This window comes from Manacus candei, unplaced genomic scaffold, assembly GCF_025592945.1.
Source record: "Manacus candei isolate 608988 ecotype Guabito, Panama unplaced genomic scaffold, ASM2559294v1 h1tg000057l, whole genome shotgun sequence".
Lineage (NCBI taxonomy): Eukaryota > Metazoa > Chordata > Aves > Passeriformes > Pipridae > Manacus > Manacus candei.
This window is the reverse complement of record NW_026138105.1, coordinates 1629113-1648117: the sequence shown is the minus strand read 5'-3', so window position 1 is coordinate 1648117 and position 19005 is coordinate 1629113. Positions and strand designations below refer to the sequence as shown.

The 19005-nt window shown below is 41.0% G+C and overlaps 1 protein-coding gene across 13 annotated transcripts in view; it reads left to right on the top strand.

Annotated features, from left to right (window-relative positions):
- The window catches only part of PHF20 (PHD finger protein 20), a 67800-nt gene that overhangs the window by 43471 nt on the left and 5324 nt on the right, over positions 1-19005 (top strand). For 7 of the 13 annotated variants that reach the window (XM_051803297.1, XM_051803293.1, XM_051803301.1 and 4 more), the window contains 7 exons: positions 928-1107; positions 4140-4238; positions 4834-4995; positions 7194-7390; positions 12490-12589; positions 15344-15539; positions 18015-18414. In XM_051803297.1, the coding sequence (XP_051659257.1) occupies positions 928-1107; positions 4140-4238; positions 4834-4995; positions 7194-7390; positions 12490-12589; positions 15344-15539; positions 18015-18414 (1334 nt within the window). The remainder of the gene's footprint in view (positions 1-927; positions 1108-4139; positions 4239-4833; positions 4996-7193; positions 7391-12489; positions 12590-15343; positions 15540-18014; positions 18415-19005) is intronic. The other 6 variants (XM_051803294.1, XM_051803304.1, XM_051803303.1 and 3 more) reach the window with 3 other exon arrangements.

The following is a 19005-nucleotide window of genomic DNA, read 5'->3' as shown; positions in this document are numbered from 1 at the left end:
CCAGGTTCTACTCAGAATTATTTAATTAGAGGGGTCCAAGAGGCATGTTAATCTTCAGACAAGAAGGAAGTTACCTTAAGTATCCACTGAACTTTTGAGGTGCTTGTGATGATAGAATGGGACATTTTGATGCAAGTCAGCAAGCTGTCACCTTGGCCACTGGGTCTCCCTGACTTATTAATACTGAATATTGTACTCCAAAATGTCAGTGTACTGGTCTGGGTTACTCTGCTGTACTACTTGCCTTGCAGCCTTAGCTTTTACCATCTTCCTCACTCTTTTTCCATGTCCAGGAGTTGTTCAGGAGGAGTTGCTACCTGGAGTTAGGAGAAGGAAACTGACTTGACTTAAATAATAATAAATGGAATCTCAGGTGAAGCCATTTCTGTATCTCATGATTTTTATGAATTTTAGGTAGTGATTCTGAATTCTTACATCTCTCTTGCTTGAAACACTGTTGTTTCAGTGGTATGTATTTTAAAACTGCTCTTCCTTATATATGCAGAGCTGCTTTATGCTATTTCTATGTACCTCCTTACAAAACTCACTTTGAGGACAGGCTGTGGTTCCTCTCACTAAAATAACAAGGCTCCTTTTCTCTTGGAGAAACTAATAAAAATGACCTGACCCATATCTCTGCCAAACTGAACTGTTTCTCTTTCCTCTTTTCTTTGAAGTCGCAGTATTTCTGAAAGAATAGAGCTTTGGGGAATGCATATGCATCCACTGTTTCTTTTTGAAGGGAAAAAACCCTCAACAAACCAAACAAGAGCACTGGAGGTTTGAGCCTTTCAGTCAGGGCTAGGACTGAGCTGAGCAGTGTCTGATCAGAAACACTCCACAAGGACTCCCAGAGCTGCTGCTGCTGAACTAGACTGACTTTTGAAAGTATTTAAAGCTTGGACTTGGTCTTTGTTCTCTTTGTAGATGCTCCTCTACACATAGCCCTAAGGAGTACCCCATATAGAGATGAAAAAATAGAAAAGAGAAGAACTTCAACTCCTGTAAGTGCATTAAATAGTCACCGCCATTCCCTTAGAGACCAAGCCAGGACCCACATAGCGAGAGCACTGCGGAGGCCTCGGGACAGAGACAGAGTTGGACATGGTACGGCTGTGGGTGTAACGTGCTCAGTTAAACTGGGAAAGTCTTGGAAAACTTTTAACCATTGTAAGGAACTGATAATGTTGATAGCACATGTTCTGTATACCTGCTTTTAGAGAGAGTAATTTTGTATAAATGTACGGTATGAAATGTAAACAGTGCTGTTTCACTGTCATTTGGTAACTTTTCTTGCTGTCTTCATTGGGGTTTATTCTTCCCAGTCAGTGGGTAATGTCTTTAATACTTCAAGTACCCTTTACATCTTAAAGGGCATGAAAAGGTTATTGCTTATTTTTACTGTTTGATATGTGGGTCTTAATGCTGTTAAACTCTTGACTATCCAAAGCATTAAATGTTTTAAGTAATCCTGTACTTATTGAGATACCTAAACTTAAAAGGGGGGCATGAGGCGCAGTGACCTGGGGTGTTTTATTTTGTTAGGGTGGTTTTTTTAATAGCATTTGTTATAGCGTGTTTATACTGAAACCTGCTCTAGTATAGGTGGGTGACAGCCATACAGTGGATGGGGGGGATGTGTGTGCACACACATGCACAGAAACAATACATATGTTAAAATACTTTATATGTATATAAATAATATATAAATAATTTCCAGCGTACCTTTGGATTTACTACATCGCCACTTTCAGATACGTGGTGAGAATTTGAGTCACGGTGATGAGGAAAACACAAACTCTGAGCTTAGACTACTCTGTCTGTAAGAGATGATCTGTGCCCTGGAGATCTTCACCTTCACTGCCTGTCTGTGTGTTGTTCTGTTGATCATAGCAGTGAGGCAGTGCCTGGCACCTCTCTTTGTGCTCGGACATCCTTTGCTGCCCACCCTTGTAGGAAGGCCTGACTGAGATTCATCAGTCTCCTCGCTGTTCTGACTCAGTGGGACACGTCTTCCTAGGGAGTGTGGTATTTAAAGATTAGAATGAACTTTCACATGGTGGAGGATGATGAGTACTCGTCCTGGTCCTCATGAACCTCTGCCATTCAAGGAAGTTGAAGTCTTATGTTTTTGCAAAAAAACCCCAAAGCTTTTAAAAATGTAGTTATTGAAAATGTAGCTTCATTTTTAGGATTATACAAGGCAGTTTATCATTCTGTTTGATCACACAAACCTGTGAGGATGCTCCTAACCTAGACAGTCTCCCTATCTGGTCTTGGATCAGTAAGAATTCATTACACTTTAGAGTGCTTGTGAGAAACAGTTTGAGACAACAAGATTCTTCAGTACATAGTTTTTGGAAGGCTCTGGTATAACACTTGAATATTTGTTCTTTGCAGATTTTTTTTTTTCAGGGAGCATGCATTAACTATGGTGTGCAGTCAGAAGATAGCTGTACACAGAAATTTGCAAATGCTTAGATTTTTTTCAGATTTTAAGACATACAGCTTACCTCAAGGGGGAAAAGTGTGGAACACAGTGACAGTTTCTGTCATATTTATGATGGATATATTCACAGTGACTGAGGCAGCTTACTCTGTGCTCTTGGATATCTTAAAACAAATCCAGCGATCTGACCGTGTGAATGTCAGTTCCCAAACAAAAGGAAGCAAAATTTTCCTGCTTCTGTTAAGCTCAGTTTTTCTCTCTTTGCCCTTCTGGAAGAATAAAATGGCAGAACTTCCTTGCATCCCTGTGAGCAGGGAGAAGGGAATGGTACCTGGAGGATCTTGAGCGCTGGAAGAACAGGAGATATGAGGACAGAGGGAAGTAAGAAGGAAGTTGTGCTGACACTTGAATAACCCCTTCGACTGCCACGGAGGGGGAAGGAAGATGGCTTTTGTGTTGCCAGTCCTACTGCCCTTGGAGGACAGGTGACTGGGGTGGCCAGCTGCCATCAGGGCAGCAGCTGATGTGGCACTGAGACCATCACTGCCCACGTGCCAGGAGAGGCACAGCAGGGGCAGAGGAGCAGGAAATGATCAAGGACTAAGAGGATGGGGAGGTGCGGGGCTAAAGACTCTCCTGAGCATGTCTCCTGTATCACAGTTGATAAACATGACTGAGATTTGCAGTTTCTCAGCTGTTTGTGCCATAAACACGCAGCCAGTGAATTGGGCAGTTTGCTGTTGGCATGTACGAAAGAGGGTGACATAATACACGGGTACTGCTGGTTTGCTTCATAAGTGGTTACAGACCAGCTTAAATGGTTTGTGCAGGAGATTTCTTACAGTATAAAGTGTCTTTAGGTGCTTATTCTGCCATCCATCACCAGAAATTGAAATAAGTTTGTGAATAGAAGGGTGAGTGGCTCAGTCAGCCAAGCTCTCTGAGAGCAGAGCCATTCTGAGGTGCAAGGCATCCCTCCATAGCACGTGTTGATTGCACCGGAGCTGAGTGAGGATAATTTACTTAAGGAGCTGTGTAAGCATCTGGAAATTCTGCTACAGAGGCCTAAATCTGAAGAACAGAAGTTGTAGACAAAGACTGGGACCTGGAATGCAAGGATTTGTGCCCACGACCTCGCAGCACGGTGCTCTGGTACCGCGCCTTGAGGATGGATGGGATTGACACTCAAACACATCCCACAGAATGGGATGGAGAACAGATGTTGAGAGAATAGTAATTAAAGCCACTTGAACTAGTTGTTACTCAATTTGCAATGAAAACAAAATATTTGACTGAGGAACTGAAATGAAGTTGGGGGGGTTGGGGTTTTGTTCTTGTCAGGCTTCTGTTACAATGCTACTGAAATGTTCATCCATAATAATTTAGAAAGTAGATATAACAAATCCTTCAGTCTCTTCTTTTTTTTATAATTTCTGAAGCGTGTAAATAATAAATGGGCACTGCTGTACAGTTGATTTCTCCCAAATGATATTCTAATTTTTTTATGGGACAATCAAATTAGAACTTTAAAATACACCATTCCAGTTGAGAGCTGGAAATTCATACAAATAAATTTTCTTGGGTTTTTTGCAGTGAAATGGCCTTGATTGTCCAAGGAAATCGTGGAGGTCTTTATAAGTAGAATAAATGTATATATTTAAAAATTAATTTGCAATATTGTCTAATTTAGGTGTTAAAGAACATGAGAAGAACAAAGAAAGAAAATCCAAAGACTATGGAAGATCCAAGTCAAAGAAAAAGAAAAAAAAGAAAAAGAGATCTAAACCTGGTAATGCTCATATTTCTTCTGTAGATGAAAATGGCTCCATTGTTTTGTTTTGTTACCCAGTCTAGCTCACTCAAGAGCAGGCATTGCAGTTCAGACTGCTTTCTTCACTACTCTGTTAGCTCTGATTTTATAAACTGGTTAATTTTAAATTGTGGTTGGCAAGATCTGTCCACTTTGGAGTCTGTGGGATTAGGGAATGTGTGTAGCCTGTGTGAGTAGCAGTGGGATGTGAGGGGCAGGTCTCCAGCCAGCAGTGCTTGTGTGGAAGTGCCTGTAAAGCAAAAGCATTTGTACACCTGCTCACCCTGAGGACTAGTTGGGCTGGAAAGGGTGGTCACTTAAAACCTTTCTTGCTTCTGTCAGCAGTGAACAGTGACTGAACAGCTTAAAATTTTCTGTTTCAGACAAGAACTTTCTTGGCTGTTGAAAGCTTGCCCAGCTTTCTGCAGCACTGGGTAGTCCTGGAGCCCCAGCACATCAGTGGGGACGGGCTCAGTGAATGGATGTGCCTGCTGTGGGCGTGCATGGGGCTGTTCTTCTGTCAGCTTTCCTTGACCACAGATTTCCACTGTTAACACTTCTTACAATTTTACAGGGTATTCTGGCCTTGGGGAAAACACAGATGTCTCACAGGAGCTTTCTCCTGAAAAATCAGTTGTCACAAAATCTATTTCTTCAAATAAATCATCTGCCCACCCGAGCACACCTCTGCACTGTGCTGATTCTGGACAGCACAGGGGAAAATCAAAAGCAAATGGTGAGATGACTCTCCTGTGTGTCTTGCTGGTTCTGCCTTTTGTTGCTAGTAAATATGTGAGCTGCACTAACATACTTGAAAACTAGTTCTTATGGTGTGAATTTGGCTGTTCTTACACAGCACTGTGTGTGTTTCCTTGTCCCTCCCTGATGAAGCTGGACCCACTGTTTTGCCAGATGATGTTGCTGCTTTTTGCTTTGACTTTACCTTCATATACACCTTAAGACTGTTGCCCTTATTTTAGTAATGAGATTAATTTTGCATTTTTTGCATCACCTTATTAACTCTAAAATAACCGTGTTCAAACTTCATAATTACATTTTTCATATTTCGAAAGGTTTCTACAAAGTGAGAGCTCCTTGAAAGTTAAAAATGGTGCTTTGCAAGTTTGCTACAGAATGTGCTGTGTTTGAGAGACCACTGGGTGTGGTGGTGTGTAGTTGTGTAGATACATTGTGATACTCGGTCATAATGACTCTGAGCTTCCTAATGAGGAGCTCTTGGGTAGCTGTTTATTGAATAGGTGTTTATTGGTGTCTTCAGAGTACTTCGTGCACAGAACTCATAAAAATGTGGCTGCTGTGTTCCAGCTTTCATAATCCTAATATCTTGGTCCAAATTACTATTTACTGTCACAAGATGGTACACTAAAAAAGACAGCAAACATTTTGTTCTCTCTCTTGTTCTTAAAGCTCATAAATTAGAGGAAATAGGAAATGTATGACAGCTTGATAATGTACAAGAATCTTAAATTCCTTATTGTACAGCTGCACTGTGGAGGACTATTTGATTATTTTTTTGGACACAACTCTCATTGTTTGGCATTAGGCAAAACTAAAAATTAACTTCAGTTAATTCCACTACATAGGCAAAACTACTGAAGTGCATTTGGTGGTAATGTCTTGAAACACGTTCTGCAAGTCTGAGCAGTTGTGTTTTCAGAGTGTATCAACCATAGAACATACAGCAACTTGGCCATCAGTTGCTCAGACTTCTTTTGATCAATTCATAGACATTGAAAGTGGTGGAAAACATTGGAAATTGTTTTTATTTCATCCTTATCACAATTGCTTTGCTGCTTTTTGCATCTGCAGAAGTTGTACCACCAATAAAAGCTGTGCCTAGATAAACAAAATGTGGTGTAAGTAGAAGTGAAAGCCCTGTGCAGTGTGGCAGTGCAGTGTGCCTGACCTGTCACTTCAGAGCACCTCGGGAGTGTCCCAGCTCAGAGCTGCAATGAAACTTTGCAACCACTGCATTGGGTTCTCAGCCCCTTTAATTTGAGAACAGATGTTTCTCCAAAAGATGTAGTTTATAGCACAGACTGGTGGTTCTGGTTTTGCATTCTGTGAGCTAAGTGATGAAAATAGTTTTACCCGCTATAGGTGAGACCCCACAACCTTACTTAAGAGTGACTAAAGTTTTCATCTTCCACTCCCCTCCAACTCATTAGATTATTTCCAAATAATTAAAATCCTTGTCTTCTTCCTCCAACCCTCCCATTCTATCCCCAAGGAAGATGCAGACATTGATTAATATTATTGAGGTCAGAATCTCAATTTAACCTGCTCTTTCAGTAAAGATTTTCTTGGCAGTTTTATTCAATCCAGAGATGCATTAATGCTTTGGCTAAGTAGTGTGAATGCCTTCTGGAAAAATACCTTGGGCTATGCACTGCCCGTGAGTTGATCAATGGATCCTAAACAGGAGACTAAATGAAAATAATAATTTCTGAAGCAGGATTAAATTCTGTGTTGGACTCAATGTTTCTGTCACGAAGACATCACTTTGTGAGATTGAATGGTTCATAAAACAGAACCCTCTTACTGCTTTTTGGGAGCTCTACACTAAAAGTGCCAAGTCACAATTCTGCACAAATTGTAGCAACTAGTATGAATCCTGTTTGAATGTACAAGTCTGGTTTTGTTTATTATACTTACCTGTCTAAAGAGAGTTTGTGCCTTTGGTTTGAGACACTGTATGCTGAACTTACCCTTTTAATGACAGAAGCTGTTAAGTTGAAATATTTTTAAGGCGCTATTAATGAAAATATGAAACTTCATGATGTAGTAACCTTCAATAAAGAGTTAAATTTTGATGTTCCTTAAATGACACTGAACTCATACTTTTAGGAATGTATATCTGCATACTTGGGATGAGATCTTGAGGGTCGTTTGACCTTTTTTGTAATCACTTAGGATTTTATATAAATACTTCTTGTGCAGAGGATGACACCCTGAGTGAGTCATCTATGGATAGCTTGCTTTGGAGTGACGACGACTGCAGCCAGGATGTTGATGTAACCACCAACCCTGATGAAGAAGTTGAAGAAAGTGATTTTGAGATTGTTCGGTGTGTTTGTGAAGTAAAAGAAGAAAATGACTTCATGATTCAGGTATGAATTGGAGGGTAAATGCTCATGTCAGTGGAAGGTGTCAGTGGAAAAGCATTTGTTGGTTTGTTTTTTTTTCTTCCTGGCAAGAAGCTTGACTGGAACGTACAACTCTCCAGATAGGCTGAAGAAAAAAAAAAGTAATTACTGGAGAAGAAGCAGAGCTGCAGTTGTCCATTCTGCAGTAGTTAGCAAATTCTTAGTTCCTAATCTTCGTAAGGCCATCTGTCCATTCCACATATAGGCACTATTTTTAAACCAGCTTCCCAGAAAACTCAGAGCAGCTTCTGTTATCTCTTCTGCTTAAGACTGTTGGTAAAAACCTCTTTGGAAGTGCCTTGCCTATTTACTTTTACTCTTTGAGATGTTTGTAAATCGTCAGGAAATAATTCCCTACAGAGCTGCTTTGAACCTTCTCACCCAGTTCCTCTCAGTTTAAAATAGTGAAGTCAAACAGATCATTACACTTCTTTTTTTTTTTTTTTGTCTCTAATTTTGCCATTGCTCCTTGCATGAGCTGGTCCACATTGCTAATTCCCCATGAGTTTCAGAAGCAGCATATGCAGGAGCTTAAGTGTGTGATGCTCTTGAACGAAGATGACAAGCTTTTTGTAGTTGCCCTTCTGAAGAAATGAGTTTCCTGAAGAAGTTAGTTGGTTTTGGGTGTTTAGGGGTTTTTTGTTTTGCTTTGTTTCTTTTTAAGAGGCTTCCACCCTCCCTATCTAGATCACCTTTTTCTTGTGTGGGCCTCCAATTCAAAGTGTCAGTAGTGTAGACTTTGAGGTAATTAGTGCATTCTTTTGAGGTTTATTTGTGAAAGGATATGGCATAACACTAACACTAACTTCAGAAATATTTTTTTGGCACATGAACCTCACTCCTCATCTGTAGCTTTTGAAGTCACTTTCCCAGGCATTGTTGCTAACTTTTGCAAGGCTTGAAATCCACTTTACAGAACCCCTTACTGGTATAGTTCCTGGCCTGTTTGTGAACTGCATTTCTCTTTGGCAGTTTGGAACTAGGAGGGAAGACAGAAGCTGAGCTAAACTGGCTTCACAGCCGCTGCTGATGTTTTGGTAAACTTTGCTTGAATGGAGGCAGAAAGTGTTAAGGTGAAGAGGGGAGCACCGTTGAAGTTGCAGTATGAAGAATTCTTGACTTCTGCAACAGAACAGTAGAAACACCTTTTTTGCCCTGAACATCAACGGCCTAATTTTAAAAATTTTTAATAGTGCTGGCTAATGCAGCTCAGTTTGATGTGTGTCCTTAACAGTGGAGTGGAACAGCTGCCTTGACTGGGGAGTTTTCTCTGGCTTTGCATGCGATTTCATGGAAGGTTTGCTGGTGGAAAATTCACCACTTTGTCTCTTAGTGGTGAATTCACTTTGATGCACACCTTTGTGTTAGTGTTGGATGCTGACATGCAGGGCAAAAGGCTCCCTGTGCATTGGGAGGGGAGGGTGCAGTGATGGGCAGATTGAAGTAAATCTGAGTGTACAGGAGAAAAGGAGTCTGACAGTGGGGAATAAAGGGGGTGGATGTTTTCTGAAATGACTTTATACTCCAGGCTGCCTCTTTGTGGTTTAATTTTCTGGGAAAACTTAGTTCAACACTAGGTCAGGGTTGCAGAATGTAGGGAACTGTGAGCTGGCTCAGGACACAGCCTATGGAAAGCTTTCCTGGAACGTTCTGTGGGCAGAAGCAGATCAGCTTTCTAGGTTGAACTAGTTTGGGGTTTTTTTGAGTGTCTTGCAAAGTTTTAAACATTTCAGCTGTTTTATGAAAGAATTGGCTGGGAGAGCAGGTTATTCTCTCTGGAAAAGAGATGCAGATGGACAGTGTGGTGAGTACCTGCATTCATTGTGGGGATTGAGGCAATAGGAATTGGGAAGCAAGGAGGTGGTCACAAGATTTTGTGGGGCTGAGATGGGGGTGCGGGTTAGGTGGTTTACTTAAGGAAGCAAATGCTGTGCTCCCCACAGCTTTCTGTCAGCCTGTATTTTTGGGAAAATGTTTTGAACAGTCTGGTTGTCTGTTGATGTAGAAATGCCTGAGTTTACTCTTCTTAAGAACAGAGCAGTAATACAAAGCAAAGCTGCTATGTTATACAACTGTGGAATTATCACAAGGGGAATCTATTTTCAGCTTTTCAGAGGTGGAGTGCCAAGATTGACACTTCCCTTTGGCTTTATAGAGCGAGAATCTGGTGTAGTTGTCATAACTTTATAATTAGGAAAGATTTCTTCCCTATTTTCCACTCACACTTCAATCTGACACTTGGAAAAGGAATTCAGAGCTGTCTGCCCTAAGGAACTTGGATTTAGATTGGTCCTTTCTTTCTGAAGATAGGTCATTTTGCTCAGGTGTGGGGTTTCAGAAGAATACTGTCCTTCTTTGCACTTTTCTCCCTTGGGATGTTTATTTTTCCCCTGCTTTATTATTCTGACTGAAATGTGCTGGCACCTGGGGTACCTGCTTGAGCAGGCTGTGTACCCATCTGCCTGGACTTGGGATCAGAGTTAGGAACCAGGGCAACTTCTTCATGTGTGTGGCTGGAGGTTCATTTCTCCCAGGATACATGGATCCCCTCCTCTCTTACAAGAGGGAGAATGGAAAGTCATTTTCTCTTTGAGCTGTGCTCATTTCCATGAATGTACCAAATTTAGAAATAATGGGGGGAAATGTTAATTTTAAACACAAGCACCTTATTTTCCCTGAAAGATTAGGGACAATTAAGGCTTAATGAAACTCATACACATTTAAAATGGGAGTTGGTTCCATTTAGGTATTTAAACTAATAACCCCCCCCCGTTCCACTTAAAGATTTATATAAACTTTCTTTATCCTGAACTTGCCTTAATTAATTGTCTTGAGCAATTTGTGCATTAAGAACGTCATGTATTGCACCATGGTGCAGAACTCCAGGTTTGCATTTATGGAAGTACCTGCTTCAGGTAGTAAAAGTTAAATCAAGAAAAAGTATAAAACCCCCAATCTATTGTTGGTCAATGCTCTTTTTCCCCAGTCTCTGTAACTCTGGAAGGAGGTTACTAGATTCCATTTCTGGAGCCTGTGTGAAGCAGCTGAGTAGCGTTGCCCTGTGTTCCCTCTGGAGGCACAGTACTCCCTTTTCATGGTGAGGCCCAAACCAGTCCAGACAGACTGTCATTGTCCCTTCTTTTTGGTCTTTATACCTGAACACGGGTATGTTTGTGTATGATGTGTATGATGCAGAGAATTCTGGGGCTGGGTTTGGTGGCCTCGAGTGATGGAAGTGAATGGACTTGGGATGTTTTTGTTCAGGAATGTGAAAAGCTGCTTTAAATACATGTCCTTTGTGTTCAGTTATTTCTGTTGTTACTTGAATTTTGGTTGAAATATTTTTGCACAGCACTGCATGTTTTTCTCTTCCAAATTTCCTACTTGGTGTGCTTTGTATCTCCCTGCTACTACCTACGCAGGGGTAGCTTCCCTGCAGCATATGTGCCAGCAGGAGCCTGGAGCCTGGCCAGCCATGCTGTGCAGTAGAACCTGCAGGTAAATGGAGGACCTGTGCCCTGGTGGGGTACATACTTAAATACCAGTTGAGTAAAGTAAAAAAAAGTTGGGATGCTTCACTGGAGTTCTGGGCAAAATTGCCTGGAAAATCACTGAGTGCAGTCCTGTGCAGTATGGCATGATTTATTGGATGCAGGTGTAACTAGAACCAGGAGCTCACTTCTTGTTTTTAGCACAGTCTGTTTTTCTCAATCCATTTTCTTTGTTTTAGAACACCTTTTTCTGGCTCTAATAATCACCTTCCTGAAAGTAGGATGGTGTCTCTGCCTTTTTTGAAGACAACTCCTTATTGCTTTAGGACTGTTCACCCATTTTGTAAGGCAAAACATTGTTGGTCTCATCCTTCAGATACCTGTTTCTCTACAACCTTTTGCATTCTCTCTTCCCAGGGCTTTTATTTCCTCCATCCCTGGGCCACTCATTTAATGCAGTGAAGTATTCAGAACCTGGTTGTCTCTTTCTGTCCCTCCTGCCTTGAGGAATGGCAGCAGATGAGAAGAGCATTAATAAAAGTGGTGTTGAACACAGATGAGATGTTTAGCAAGTTGGCTTCTTTGTAGGTCAGTGAGGAGCAGCAGCTGAGGTTGCTTGCAGTTGCTGATGGGGTGTGGTTTAGCTCATATTGGAGTCATCCAACATTAACGAGACCCCTGCATTAGGCTTTTGGCTCATGCTCTAAGAAATAAATCTCACTGCATGGGAAAACAGTGATTTTGAACTGACATCACAGTTTCAAATCAAAATTGACTTAATATGTGGGGTTTTGTTCCGTGTTTCAGTGGTCTGTAGGCTGCAGTCGAATTTTGTCTCCTGTGAAGATATGAGAGGGGGGAGAAAATAACAGAAACAGAACATGTGAATATAGGTTTTTTTCCTGCTCTAGAACTGCTTAAGAACAGTGGCTCTAAGAACAGTGATTGTATTTTCAGTAGTGTAACTGTGCTAAATAGATCCAAACTGTGGTCAATCTTTGCCAATATGATACCCCCCCCTTGGCAGGATGTTGGGAGCTTTTGAAGCCGGTACAGCTGTATCTGCACTGCAGGTTTGTGCTGGTAGAGCTGCCTTTGAAATGGATAAAATGTTAGTGCTACAGGAATCAGTAAAGCATAATATTGGGTAGTCCTGTGTGACATAAGTGTCTCTGGGATTTTGTAATTGAATGTGATTTACTGTTTGAGGGGGAAGCTTTTTAAATCAGAAAAATAGATCTGTTTCACTGGAAAAAGTTTGATTGCATACTGATTGCTGTCCATGTGCACATGCATCCTGTGAAAGATCTTCATCTCCAAAGGGGATGTTTTTGTACCTTTCAAACTATCTGCTTTCAGTTTTTAATTGTCATTCTCCAGAAAAACACATGAAAAACGTCTGGGAAAGGCTCAGATTTTATTGTAGTCTGATTCTTTAATGTGTTTGCTTGTCCCTGGAAGGTGGGGGGTGGGTCTTTTTGTCTTAAAATATGTAGATGCTGTGTCTCTTAATTGATGTATTGAGCTCGTGGCCTTCCTTTCTGTTAATGTGCACTTCTTGCCTTTGAACAGTGTGAAGAGTGTCTGTGCTGGCAGCATGGAGTCTGCATGGGTTTGCTGGAAGATAATGTACCTGAGAAATATACCTGCTATATTTGCCAAGATCCTCCAGGTACAGAAATTTAAGATTACAGATCCTTCTTACAGATGTAGTACATTTGCTAGTTTATATATATATATATATATATATATATATATATATATATATATATAAAAGATTAAAGTACTTTTTTGCCCGTAGCTGTGTCTGTCACTATAGGTAATTTTCAGTTACAGAAAGTTTAATTTCTGTGAATGTCCATGAGTCAATATTGTGGAATTACAGCTGGACAGGAATGCAGTGAATGTTTTCACTGTGATGACCATCTGTCATGTTTTGCTGTAAGAAGGACTGCACTGTCTGGCTGTGGAAAATGAGTGTAGAAGCACTCAGGAAGCTGAAGCAAAGACTCCTCACGGGCACATCTCAGGGGATGTGGCTGCAGCTCTTCCCCAGCAAGGCTGGGCTTCCATGTTCTTTATGATCAGTCAGCACAGGGCTCTGCAGCTCTGGCTCTTGTCGTTGGCTGCATCCCCTGAGACAGCCTGTGTATTGGCATTTATATGGGGGAACACAGAGCGGATTAAGCAACACTTTCCCTGCTCCTAACGATGTATTTTTAAATGTCTTGGTCCACAGCAGGTGAAATTACACTTAGGTGAATATTTTCTGACTTCCTACTCCGTGGATTACAAAACCTCGATGAAAATGGAAACAGATGAGGTTCTTGCTTGAGTCCATGTTTAAAAATGGCAAGAAAATGGATCTCTGGCCTAGTGAAAAGACCTTTTTGGTTTATATACATAGTTGGATTGTGATCTCAGATTTTTTTGGCTGTTGAAAGATACCAGCTCTTTTGTACCTTAACTCATGGATTTGTGTAGTTGGTTTACTGATGTTTGTACTCACAGCAAGAAAGACATGCCACACTTAAATTTTAAACTGTTTCACTACACAGATAACAGTACATTTAAGGGACTTTTTTACAGTATCTTGCTTCTAGGATTTTAACCCTTTGTTTTCAAGATATTTTGCTTTGTGTCAACTGAAGTTAGTTTTAAATGTAACTAAAATGCACATGCAAACTGTCATCACACTTGAACATCAGAATGCTTTTGTGCAAAAACTGATTACAACTTAATTTGCTTATTAAATCATTAACTTCCTTTGAAGGTTCTAAAATTTACATTGGGGGAACCTAATTTGTACCTCTGTTTTCAACAAGGAAAATGTCCAACTTTTTAACTGCATTGATAGCTTCTCAATTTCAGTGACTCTGCTTTTGGCTTGAAATAAGCTAATAGGCTCTGTGGATCTACAAAGAAGTGGCTTTTAAAACTGGGCATGGCAATTCAGCAAAATCTTTTTTAGGAGCTTTCCCCAGTCTAAACTGCTGAGATGTGTTACAGCACCACTTACACTTCTGGAAATAAAAGCAAATTTGGTGTAATTTTGTCTCAAAACTGTACGAACTGCTATTTTACTCAATTCTCTTTGAGTCAAGTGGGATTTTTAAGACATTTGTTAACATTTACCCCTGCTTAATCATGATCAAGATGCTTATGTGACTGATTCATTCAAGCTACACCTCAAAAGGGAGCACTTTTTACCTCAGGGTACACATCATCTCAGTTGTTCAGGTGACCATGAAGTTCTAAAAGTCTCCATTTTATTCTTCTGGACTGAACTTTATTTTCTGTTACAGATGGCAGCTTCTCTAATGCAGAGATAAATGAGGGAGGGCTAATGTAGGTGTGTCAGGAACATGTCCAACGTGGTCCTGACCATACCTAGGAGAGTTCCTTCCTTCTTTGTACAGTGTGGGCTCAGCTGTTACAGCCTTGAAAATTCCTTCTTCCCTGGGTTGATTTCTGATGCCACTTAACACCCCTGTAGTGCCATCCCTTGTCCTTACTCTTTTCATTTTTTTTAGTTTCTCCTTAACTGCTGAAACCTCCAGTCAGTATTGGCCTGTGTGTATTGGAGAGCTTTTTGGGGCTGTTCTCAGTCTGTGCTCCAGCATTATCCCTGGGTTTGGGGGCTTGCTGCCTGGGCTCTATGTAGGGCAGTGACTGTTTCTCAGGGTGCTGAGCTGTCTGCTGAGAACATCTGTTGTAACAGTACATTTTACAGGGTGTGAGGGAGCTTTTGTTGCATATTTGTTTGTGTGTTTGCAATTTAGCAAGCATCTACAGTTCTACTCTTTCCTGCTAATACCATTTTTTGGCAGCTTAAGTTACTTTTACTGATGCATTTATCACATTTAACATTTCATTTCAGTTGTTGATACTCCAACCTCTTAAGCTACAATTACCATCATTAATAGCCTAACTTAGGAGATTTTCCATCAGAACCTCATCATTGGTTCCTTTAAAATGTAGTTTTAAATACCTGTACTAATACACGTGTGATGTTTAGAAATAAGACCACTGGGAAAGGAAGTTCATTGCCTTTTTCTGTGTTCTGCTGTCTACAGAGACCCGCATTCAGACCGTGGTTTGTCATAACCATGGTTAGACTAGACAGTGTGATGTCCTGCTAAGATATGCCTTTCTCTGCCTCAGCTGCAGCTGCTTGTTGCTGGATGTCCTTTGATGGAATTTGTGGTCTGATTGGTTTTACAGTTGGGCAGAGGTTTTTGAGTTCCCACTTTACAAGGTCTTCATTTCTTCAGAGTTTTGTCTGCTTTTATAGGACCTTTAGTGGTGCTGTTGGTAAGAACAAATAAGCTTTTGCAATGCTTGGAGATAATCAGAATTACTATCAGTCATGTTAACATACCACAGTTAATGCTTCATTTTAACTCACTCGTTACTCTCACTTTAGGTCAGAGGTCCAGCTTAAAGTATTGGTATGAGAAGGAGTGGTTAAGCAATGGTCATATGCATGGCTTAGCATTTTTGGAAGAAAATTATTCCCACCAGAATGCCAAGAAGATCGTGGCCACTCACCAGCTGCTGGGGGACGTGCAGAGAGTGATCGAGGTGCTGCACGGGCTGCAGCTGAAGATGAGCATTTTGCAGTAAGCACATTTCAGTGCCTGCTGGCACTTCTCAGGGGCAGTTACATTGCAAGTAGAAAAATAGTCACAAATTCAGACTTAGGTTTGTGCTGCTTTGTGGATTTATAACGTAGTTTGAATTGCTGATGTGATCTTGGAAAAGGGCTTGGCTGCTTAAAAGCTATTGGAGTGTGTTGAGTGTCAATTGACCACGTGTATAAAAGGGTTGGGAAAGTAGAAAGAGGGAAAAAACTAATAACAGCAGCTTCTCCTGAAGCACCTAAATAGATCGAAGTAAGAAGAGGAGGATAGGTATATAACCTGTGGCAACATTCTTACAGCACTTACCTTCTCCATTTCAGTAAATTTAATTGTAGCTTCTCCATCAGGAATCAGATGTTTTTATTGGGTGTGGTGTGTCGCTCTGCTGCAGTGGGAGAGCAGATGCACCTTCTGTGCAAAGGTCATTACAACTATAGCTGAAGAAAATAATATAATAATTTATATAAATCTTGATTTTCTTTGTATAAAATCAAGTTTTCTGCATCTTTTCCTGTTCAAAGTCATCCTTAGGTTGTGACGACTGAAAAAACTTTTTCTTAACTCAAATCCAGCAGTTTTAAATTGATTGAATTCCATCGTTATAATTTATTAGTTGATAAATTGCACAGCAGTAGCCATTTGGAAAGCAAAGCTTTTAGTGCTTTCAGGGTTCTTTAGACCTTTTCCTCTTATCTGTGGTGATGCAGGAGGTCCACTGGCAGGACTGGAAATGCTCAAACAGTGGAATAATGCTTGAAACAAGAGAGTAGCAATTTTAACATAAGGTTTTGCTTTTCCATTACGAGATCCTGAAGTCAGATCTGCAAGTAATCCCTTCCCTCTTTGGAGACTGGAACATAAATATAAGGCCACTCCTTGGGCCTTTTGTTAAAGAGTGAGACTTCAAATTCTGATTTTCTGATTGTGAATTGAGATTTATGTAGTGCTGAGGTATGGAGCACAGGACAAGTACGTGATGCTTGTTACAGGTTTTGTTCCTTTTCTCTCCCATGCTGAAGTCAGTGTAATGGCCTGGGTTAGTTAAAGGTGGGCTGCAGTCCTGTTTGGATCATCTGGTTAAAAGCTTCAGCCCCTGTTTTCTTTGTCATCACATAAATCAGAGACAATTTGAAAAATTACTGAATTAAAAGAATTATTATATATATAATATATATATATTGTTGATGCAGATCTACCATCTAGAGGAGAGGAGATGATTTCACAGCTGCCTGAAATTATTAGGAGAGCATTGCTCAGTGTTTCAAGGAGTTGGCAAAGGATCCAAGGTGACAGTGGCAGTGCTATGGGAGGGAGAACCTTCAGCAGGCAGGAGTTAAAAGGTTACTCAAGTATTAGTGCTGGAATTTTCATCCTTACGTAACCAGTGCATCATTTTTCAATTCTCTGTCTTCCGTAAAGTTATCCCTTGCTCTTTGCTGAGCAAAATAGTGTCTTAGGTGTAGCAGATGAGTGGGGCTAGAGCAGAACCCTTTGGTGAGTGATCCCCTGGCTCAGTTTTGCAGGCATGCCTGAGAGTGGCCAGGGAGACCCATCCCTGCCGCGCCGGTGCTGGAGGCAGAGGTGCTGTCGGGAGGTGTCTGAGCAGGTCCTTGGCAGCTGTGCTGTGCTTCCCTCTGAGAGACATGGAAGAACCTGAGCTGCTGTAGGATGGGCAAGAGAGCAGTTACTTCACAAGTGAACTGCTCATGTGTTGTTGAGTGCTTTGGTGAGCAGCTGGAAAAGCGGGATCAGCTGAATGGAATAAGTCCATCCACCTTTGCAAGGAAGCAGAGAGGGGGGCTTTGGGGCAGCCCCCCTCTCTGTGCAGCCCAGTGCAGGTGCTGTAGGGTCAGGGTTTGCTCTACTTTGCTCTCCTTGTACTGCTGGTTTGATGCCTGACACACATGTGGAAGAACATCAGTTACAATGCTCAGTCTAAATTTTTTGTTGGTTGTATCTGTGTAACCTGATATGTGTAGTTGTCCCTTCTGCTGGAATAAATAACAGATTAGTCAATTTGAAAACAACTAAGATAAAACTTTTTATCAGAATAGGTGGAGGAGACAATGGTATGTTGTTGTACCATACCTTGCTAAAAATATCCCAGTTAAAATTAATTTCTGCTGTTCGTAAAAAGCAAAATGTTCATCAAGGGCAACATTGGTGAGAAATTGTATGTGTCTATTTGCAACTTACTTTTCAAATTTTTTCTTAATGCCAACATTTGGCCTATGTACCACGTTATAGAAATGAAAATAGTGAACCTAACAGAACATTGTAGGAACATACACAGTTGAGGTCAGTGAAACTTATTTCAGAGTACTTGGGCATTTTTTAGTCATTATGATGACTTAGCATGTAGTGGTTCAAATATTTTTATTTGATTGCCTTGTGTAACAGGATGGTTTGCTCAGTCACTTTGAATGGGTGGTGTACTTTTTTTTGTTTGAACAGAAATAAAGAACATCCTGACCTAAAGCTTTGGTGTCATCCGTGGAAGCACATCACAGTGGATGAAAAAATCCATACAAAACACATCATTCACTTTGAGGAAAACTGTTGCAAAGAGGAGACAGCAAGTTATAGAACTTGGAATGGGACAGTTGAGAAACCCTCAACCATTCCTTCTGTGGAGGAATCTTACATTACAAGTGAACACTGTTACCAGAAGCCTCGGGCCTACTACCCTGCCATAGAGCAGAGGCTGGTTGTGGAAACAAGAGGTTCAGCCATGGATGATGGAGTAAATAGAATAAGGGAAAATGGAGATGATGCCCTGTCAGAGAGATTTGGCTGGAATCTGGACCAAGAAATATGCAAGATGGAAAATGAATCCAAACACAATTACTCCAAGGTATTTGTATTAAAATAGACCTCTCTGCAAAGAGCATGTGTTTGCCTGGCAAAGAGCAAACCTCTACCTTTTTTAATAGTATTTGGTTTGTATTACGTTTTTTTTTGTGCTGTTAAAGTTAAGTTGCCAGTAAGAGTTAAAATGATAGATGTGATCAATTCCTTCATTTCATATTATAATTTAAAAAACTAGGTTGACTTCTGGACCTCAAGTCACTCGAAAGGTATGGACCATGCATTGTGGTCCACTGGCAGTTCATTGCTGCTTCCTTTTGTGTGTTAAATATAGAAATAAACACTAGGGTGCTTCTGTTAGTGGCAATTCATGTGAAATGTGGGCTGAGGAATGTTAGTAATGCTCTGGGAAATGGGTGGACCCCCCTCTGCTCTGGAGCCAGGCTGGGAGAGCTGGAGAAGAGAAGGCTCCAGGGAGACCTGAGAGCCCCTTCCAGTGCCTAAAGGGGCTCCAGGAGAGCTGGAGAGGGACTGGGGACAAGGGATGGAGGGACAGGACAAGGGGGAATGGCTTCCCAGTGCCAGAGGGCAGGGTGAGATGGGATATTGGGAAGGAATCCGTCCCTATGGGGATGGG